Source organism: Carassius auratus, unplaced genomic scaffold (genome assembly GCF_003368295.1).
Source record: "Carassius auratus strain Wakin unplaced genomic scaffold, ASM336829v1 scaf_tig00010876, whole genome shotgun sequence".
Taxonomy (NCBI): domain Eukaryota; kingdom Metazoa; phylum Chordata; class Actinopteri; order Cypriniformes; family Cyprinidae; genus Carassius; species Carassius auratus.
The window spans coordinates 55,690-64,399 of record NW_020524147.1 but is presented as its reverse complement, the minus strand read 5'-3'; the positions used below and the strand labels follow the sequence as shown (position 1 = coordinate 64,399).

General features: G+C 38.7%; 1 protein-coding gene across 1 annotated transcript; it reads left to right on the top strand.

Moving 5' to 3' along the window:
- The first annotated feature begins 489 nt into the window (after positions 1–489).
- Positions 490–7,894, top strand: LOC113072897 (zinc finger protein 518A-like). The gene is given in 3 exon segments (XM_026245795.1): positions 490–630; positions 2,998–6,739; positions 6,742–7,894. Coding segments are annotated over 2 exon segments (4,428 nt in total). The 5' UTR covers positions 490–630; positions 2,998–3,015; the 3' UTR covers positions 7,446–7,894.
- The last annotated feature ends 816 nt before the right edge of the window (positions 7,895–8,710 follow it).

Sequence of the window (8,710 nt, the reverse complement as noted above, 5' to 3'; positions counted from 1 at the left end):
TAAAGTGGTATGTTTGTGTGTGGTAAACATACTGCTTTAACATTTATTGTAAAAATATGTTTCTTTACTAACTTATTTGTTCTGGAAATTAGTTTTGTGCATGTGTTACATAAATCTGCTAGAAGAGTAACATTGTCATCATCATGACCACCATCACAATAGTGCAAAAATCAATGCATCTATTTGCAGCAGGTCAGTGCGCTTGTATTTACAACCCAATAAACACTAGTTTAACTATCCATCGAGAGTAATGATATTGTAGGTCAAGATGGCGCGCCATGATCTAGAGTGAGTCATGGCGTCCCTAGAGTCCACAAAACAACAGTATGCATGGCCACTTTTAAAAATGTGTTGAACTGCTTCTAATACAGAGCAAGAACTGCATGGATTTTGATTTAAACAAGGCGTTCTATTCATGAATTAATCAAAGGAGTATTTTATTCCATTTAAATAATTAGTTTCGAGGTTTAAAGCGAAATATTTGTTGGTAAAGACGACCTAATGAGTCTTTCAGGTAATCCATATTCATCCGCTCTGAGTTCCTGCCTCACGCGCAGTGAAGGGAGCGGAACCCGGATGGAACTGTCATGGCTGCCGTCACCGACCTGCCAGTCTAAAGAGAAAAAAGAGGTAAATTTCTCCAAACTGCGCTTATTTAAATCAGCAGTATTAATTAAGACATAATGCCATTTAATTCAACTATAACTGCCACTTTTTTCAGTAGTGTGCTCCTGCGTTGACTTCTTTGTTTTTTTAATCGTTTGAATACATCCAGCGTGGGTGGGGGCGACTTGCTTTATTTTTGTTTATGTGGATAAATAACATGGCTTATGAGTGATTGACTTTGAGTGACATTTGTAGATGTGTTCCCTATGAGAGTAGCGGGATAGTCAGTGTGCATCCAGAAATGCACGGCCATAATTATCGCGTTGAGTCGATTGACAAGGCACTTCCTTTAGTTGAATGTGTATTATGCGCGTCCTCGTTGCACAAAGTTGGTGAATGTCAACTTAATTTAAATAACCGACTTTTATCATTCGCAGATGGACGACTTTGTTGTTGAGTGTTGCTAGTTTGTTTGATGTTTTAAAAAGTTTATACCCCTGTAGAGTGATTGTAAAGTAATGAAATCCTGGTCAAAAGTTTAGCTAATATAGCAGTTGAGGAAAATGAGTAACATTAACGTTATAGATAAATCATCGCTGTCCGTGACGAGGTATGCTTGATTTTTATGTCGTCCTGATGAAGTTCACACTTCATATATGAGATGATGTGCATGCATCACTTTACTTTGTATATTCAAACTGGTTTAATTTTCCCAGTTTATGAATAAAGCTGGTTTTCTTTAAACTTACTGTCAAAAGGCACCAAGCAGAATTTAGGCTTGCCAAATGACACATTTTGCTGCTTTGCAACACATTTTATAGATTTGTATTTTTCATTTTTTTGGGGGACTGCAAAAATGAGAGAGAAGCTTTAGTCTCATCTCATTCCTTTAGATCAAAACATGGTCCATGTTCTAATCTAACTGCACTGAAAACTGAAGTGTTTTCCTTCATTCTGAAATATAATACGGTTTATGGAGGGAATCATACTTATATTAATCCGATTAACCCAAGTAATTCCACACCAGTTAAATAAATGTATCATCTAAAGTTTTTAAGTAGTTAGTGATGCTAGTCACAGTTCATCATACTTCTTGTTTGGTTGAGACCTAATAGAAAATAACAGATTATATATATATATATATATATATATATATATATATATATATATATATATATATATATATATATATATATATATATATATATAAAATATTTTTTTTTCTTTTTGAGATGTAAAAGAAAAATTGAAATCTGAAGTGATACTTTTTATCAGTAAGTTGTTATTTTTAAATAATGAATTTTATTAAAATGTTAAACAGTCTCTGGGCTTCCCTGCTGTCCACATATTTGACTAATGGCATGTTTATAGGTTTATAAGTGAAATCTTTAACTACATTAATAATAGACCATTTGAAAAAAAAAAAAATATATATATATATATATATATAAACAATTTTTTTTTATTCTCTGTGTATTATGACGTTTCACATGCTTTCAAACTTATTAAACTGTTGTAGAAATTAGACAGTTTACACCAGCCATGTAAAAATATACATGCCATGATGTCATGTACTGATTCTTGTAGAAATTTTTGAATAGATATTGACATATTTATACGTTACATTTCTAAAGGCTACCAGTGCACAGACCAAGTTTGAATTTCTAATAGTGAGATACCAGGAATTTTTCCCATAGTAAACATTTATGTTATTAAACAATATCAGAGATGTTGTTAGGTGACCCATATACATTTGTGACATGGCATCATCATTACATTGCATCCATTTATCATCTTGTAATTTTGCATTTCTAATTTTGTGAAAAAAAAAAAAAAAAATTCCTAACATTTGGCAGTTCTTTTATGAATAAAGGCACAGATATGTAAAAAAAAAAAAAAAATTGCATAGTTGGAATTTCTTCTTCTGGTTCATTCTTTACACTGGAGTGCTATATTCTGCACTGTAAATACAATAAATAAAAAAAACTGATGTATAAATCCATATGGACTCATAACAATTGCATTTTACATAGAAATGCTTTTATTATTAAGAGCTTTTTATACTTCTTATCCTGTAGTATACAATTTAAAAGCTGCTTGACTGTAGTTGTTCAGGACATAAGGAATTGAGGTGAATGGTGTTGAAATATTTCTGTCCTTCTTTCTTGATGCTAAGACAACAAGCTTTAAAAAGCAAAAAAATGTAGTCTGACATTTTAAACAAATACTAGTATTGCAAAGCTTATATACTCAACATGCTGCATTAAATAAAAGCATACTAGCTTTTACTAAAGGGGTCATTTTTCTTAACTGCTGTTAACATTTAATTGTGCAGTAGAATTATTCCTATCTTACAATATAAAAATGCTTGCTTGTTTTTTAATATTGCAGGAGCCTTTGTTTTAAAGCATGGAGGTCGACCTGACGACATCAGATGATCCCCCTGAAAGCCATGACCTGAGCCAGGATGATGACCCCTCACAGGATCACACTTTGCCTCTCGAATTGGCACATCAGCTTCCAGAGACAGCCTCTTGCAATGAACATTGTGACCAAGAAACACCCCCTGAGGAGTCAGCCACTGATAATCTTCACACAGACGGCAAAGCTTCTGGAAAGACTCCGTGTAAGATGCAGCAGGGTGCAATCTTCTCTGGAAAAATACTGAGTTTTTGTTGCTCTGAATGCAAAGACGACACCACTTACAGCCCAAATGACTTGCTGAAACATTTTCAAGGAACACACAAGGGGACTCTTCCAACTTATCCTTGTGATCTGTGCTTGTTTGTCACCAATGAATTCTCATCTCTTCAGCGACATCGCATCGGACATCGAAACACTTTGGTCACGTGTGAGATTTGCAACGATGGGGTGCAGTATTCGCTTCTTTTGCTCACCAGGCACTTTACCAACTGCCACAGCCATAATGGACAGTTTCTCTGTAAAAAGTGTGAGTTCTCCACCCGTGATGCAGGAACCTTTGTTCAACACATCCATCATCACAATGAACGTAATCACAAATGTGTGAAATGTCCACATGGCAGCCCCACGCAAGGGGAGCATCAGAGGCATAACATGGTGCATTCTGGGACTTTTCCTTTCTCTTGTCAGATTTGTGGCTATAGTGCAGCTCGCAGAGATTATCTGAACAAACATCTTACTGTGGCACACGGTGAGGAAATGAACAAGTGGAGAACAAATGAGGACAGTTCTGGAGTTAATTCCCCTGGATTAAAACGGTTGCTTAAAAAGTCTCCTCCAGTTGGAGGATCCAGAGAATCGCAGTCGATGTCAAAACGTAACTCAGTCGCCGGTGTAGGTCTGCTTGATCATAATGGCAGGTTGTTTAATTCTGAAAATACCTTGGAGGAGACCCAGCAGTTCCTTGAAAGAGCTGTCGGTGTTAAAAAGGAGAGTGTTAAATGGACAAAGTCTCCTATAAAAAGTGAGTCGCAAACTTTGCACCTCATTCAATCAACAACGCCACAACCAAAGTTACAAGAGCATGAGATTAGTCCAGGAAGTCCAGTTCTGAATTCAACCAACAGCAATGGACTGACCGTCCTTATGGTGAAAAACAAAATTTCTATCCCACCGAACTGCACCACTAAAGTCATGGGCTTCAAGATGGTAGATGGTAAAAAACATTTAGTTCTTAAAGTCATACCGACAAAACAAGAGGACTACACTGCAAATGAAGGGTCTGATTCACACATTGGTGATGATGAAGTCAAAATAACCAGCAGTCCCTGCTCTTCATCCTCACCAAGCATAGGATCTCTCCTTAGTTTAGAGTCTGGCGAATCAAATGAGATATCTTCAATTAAAGAAGAGTCACAGGAAGTTGAAAATCACATTGGCAACCATCTCCCCCTGATAAATGAGCACAAAGTTAACTTTGAGAGTGCGAGTAAAGCTAAAGCAGAGCAGGTTAATAAAAAGGATTCTGAAGTCTCACATAGTGTTAAAGTACTGTCTACGGCATCAAAAGATGCTGCACTTTTCCTGTGTCAGAGCCGTCAATCCAATGGAAGGTCATCGCCTCATCTGCATGAGGTGTCTTTCCTTTGTCCGAGTGAGAAATGCTCCACTGATGATATCCAGACAGCCAGCACACTTCCAGTTTCAACTAAAGAGCTTTCCTCCACTGATTCTGATTTGCAGATGGCTCAAGTAGATTCATCTAAATACAAGGCTAATGCGTTAGCTTCAGTTATAGATGGACCCTCAGGATCACAATCGTCTGCTGATGAAAGCACATGTCCTAATGCAGTTTCTGATTTAGAATCAAACCCTGAAATGTCTGTAGAAGGCAAGTCCACAAACACTGACACCCTGAAATCTAAACTTCCATCAAAAATGACTGTAGATGCACCATTTTCAGTGATAACAGAAGAATCCCTTATCCAGGAACCATTCGAGAATAGCACTGAACCAAACTGCGCTATTAAAAGCCCTGTGGAAAAGAGTATCCTTGATTTAGTGGCTAAAGAAGGGCAGGATTCTGATTCTGACCAAGTTAAGACCTCTACTGCAGAAGTTGGAGAGAGCTTTCAGTTTTACCCAAATGCTCATTCTGAGACTCCAGCCTCAGACAGTATTGTCGTAAAGTCCTCTGAAGTAACTAAAAACAAAACCGCAGAGGCAAACGCACAAAGTGAAACTAGTAAAAGTGCATCAACTGAAGCCAAAGATAGTTACACAGAAGTTAAAAATAACTTTCTCAATTCCCCAAGTCAAGAGGTCTTTAGTTTCCACAATTATTCTAAAGACACTTCTGGAAGCTCTCCTGATTCATTGCTGCCTGAGGAAGACTCACCGCATTGCTTGGAGGAAGAAGAGTGTGAGGAGGATTTTGGTGATTGGAGCTTAACTCTGCCACCATCGCCGCCCCTTCAGACTGAAGAAGATAGCAAGGGAGGGGCTAATGAGAGCGATCTGGTCTCTGAAAGTGGAGAGAAAGCATTAGAGAGAGTGTCAGATAGTGATATTGAGGTCGATGAGTGCATAGCTACTGTCGATGATTCACTCATTCCTGTTCTTCCAGAAAAAGAAGGAGAAGAAGCTTGTTCATCAGTACCAGAGAAAAAACAGGAAGGCGATACCTTTGCAAGCGAAAACACAGCAACAAGTGTGAATAGTGCGGCCGTTTTGGGCAAGATACTTGAAAAGCACTCAGACGCCATAATCAGCCAGCAGCTTGAGAAAGAAAGAATGAGGTCTTCGGCGACGGTACAAGAAACTGTTAGGCCGACCAAAACCACACTTCGGATCTTGCAGACACCTGAAGGAAAACAGCAGATGTTCCTTCAAACTACAGACACTCCATATGCCGTGCCAGTTCAGCTGAAAAGTGGAGCTGGGTTCAAGCTAATTACTAAGTCCTGTTCTCCCCAAATTAATGTGTCTTATGTGAAACCTGGGATTGAGATGGCCAGCAAGACAACGGGGTTAGCTCTTACTTTAAATGGAGGCAGAATTGGCATGTCTGGACAGAGTTCAAATCTTGAAACAAAAGGTCAAGTGTCTGCCCAGATGGCACCAAGTGGCAGTGGAAACCGTTACTTCGTCAATGCTTCTGCTCTTAAAACATCTCTTCTCTTATCAGGTGCTGTCAAGTCCTCATCCGGAGAACAGGCGACCAACGCACCACAGACTTGTTATTTGGTTCAAAGACCTCTCCCTGTTACGCCAGTTAGTAGTGAGTCAAGTGGTTCGAGTTCAAAGACTGTGCTTGCAACTCGTCCTGTATTGGCCATGCCTGTGAAAGCTGCAGATAAAACCAGTCCTTTGCAGGCTGGGAGACAAGCTTACTTGGTTAGATACATTTCTCCTGCCAAGTCAGGTATACTTTTGAACAATTCAGATGGGAAAACTTTGAACGAGGCTGGCAAAAACAGGGTTTTCCTTAAGGTCGTTCGTGGTCCCAATGGCGCCAGATTTCTCTCCACCACTCCATACACCACAGCCAAAAAATCTGTATACATTGCGGCAAGCTCTCTGCAGTCACCTTATTTGTTAATGTCCTCAAATGAATCTTTAACCAATATGTCAGCAGGACTTAAAACCTCTACTAATTCACAAGGTCTCATTCATAAATTCATCCCCGCATCCCAGCTTAAACATATTATACCCAGTCCGATGTTCAGACCAAAAACAGGGCTGGTCACGATGTAGCATTACAGAAGTCGCCCCTTGTTCCCTGTTCCGTCCGTCCACGAAGCCAAAGGAAACGGAGGCGAAGAGCTTTGTTTGAGGAAATGCTGGAGAGCTCCTCCAAAATGAGGAGAATCTCCAGCAAGTCGTCGGCTGAGAAAGACGCTACCTCAATTTGGGAGCCTGTTGCGAAAGATGTGGTGAGAACGCTGAGGCTCTGTCCCTTTAGTCCACTTCAAGAAATCAAATCTCCCCGGCGAAACCAGCCTGTGGTTGTGCTGAACCATCCAGATGCAGACATTCCTGAAGTTGCTAGCATCATGAGGTCCGTGAACCGATACAAAGGTGAAGTTCTCAAGGTGGCACTGTCCCAAAATACAGTTAAAGCCCTGTCGGAGTTTCCAAGAACGCTTGCAAAGCAGAATGCTTCCAATGGCAGTGGGGGTAAAAGATCAAGGCCAGTAAGTGGTGCTGTTCAAGAGAGATTCATACTGAAACTGAAGTTAAAAAAGACTAGCAGAAATAAATATGAGGTGGTGAGGTCCTCATCTGCTGGTTCAGAGCAGCAGTCAAATTTTTGTTGCTGGTTTTGCGGCCGAGTTTTCAACAACCAGGAGGACTGGATCGGCCATGGTCAACGGCATCTAATGGAGGCAACAAGAGACTGGAATAAGCTGTTCTAATGCAACTACAAAGCCCCTGGATTGGGCCAAATGCCATCCTTCATTGTAAAAAAAAAACAAAAAAAAACCTTTGTAATATTTTCTTTCTTTTTTTTAATAGTACAGTAAGATACAGTTAACCTGTTGATGTTATTTTTCCATAGATTTTTCTTCAGACGCTTTTAAAGAGTATAGTGTAATAGAGAAGAGTTTGGTACCTGGAACAAGTTTGTATGTAAATAATTTTCACCCTTGTATATTTAAATGAAAACCCTCGAGTATGTATAGAGCGGAACTGTGAAAACTGGACACACTGTATGTTTATGGTGCAAGCAGAAAGATCACTGGTATAAGATGGTGCTGTCTCTTATAGACCTCTTTTAATGCAGACAATTGAACTGAATACTCAGGTAATTCCATCATTTCTGAATGAATGAGTGAATGGTCCAGTTTATAAAAAAAAAAAAAAAGTCATCTGTGTTTGATTGTAGATTTTTATGTACCATTTAAGTACAGTTTAAGTTGGCTACATTGTCACACTGAACCAATTCTAATTTCCAATGAATGTCTTTTCCGGGCCTTAGATATTGTGAAAATGTTCAAAGAAATTGAATTTGATATGCAAATTTTAAAGGGACAGTTCACCCAAAAATACAATTTGTTGTTTTCTCACTCTCATTGTCGTTCCAAATCTGCACAAATTTTCGCCAGTTTTATCCATGCAGTTAAAGTCAATAAAGTCAGTTAAGTCAAGTCAAGTCTAAAACGTCAGACCCCACTGAATTTCATTCCACGGACATTTTTTAAAAGATCTTCATCAAGGTTTGATGTGACTAGAGGGTGAGAAAATGAAGACTGTATTAGAATTTTAAGGGTGAGCTATCCATTTTAATATTATTTAGGATGACACACATTATTATGTGACACACATGATATTGCCTAAAAACATGCCCAACTGGTTCCTGTGGAAACCATCCTGTTAAAATGTTGTGTACGTTGAGGTGGTTTGCCATTAATATGCAGTATTTGTTCTCATGTTGTATCTTTGGGTCAGTTTCGTGTTTTGCTGGTACCATGCATTTCCCTTCATTATGTCAGTTCAGACCCGGTGTCATTTCAGTAGCAATAATGGACTTTATAATACTGTAGTTGGAATTTTTCTCTGTAAAGATATTCTGAACCTTCATCTGTCAGTTATGGCTTTGGTGCTTTTTGTTGTCCTTTTCCTTATTTGAAATGAAGTAATGCACCTGTAAATGTACTGTTATGCTTTACTAAAAAAGAGA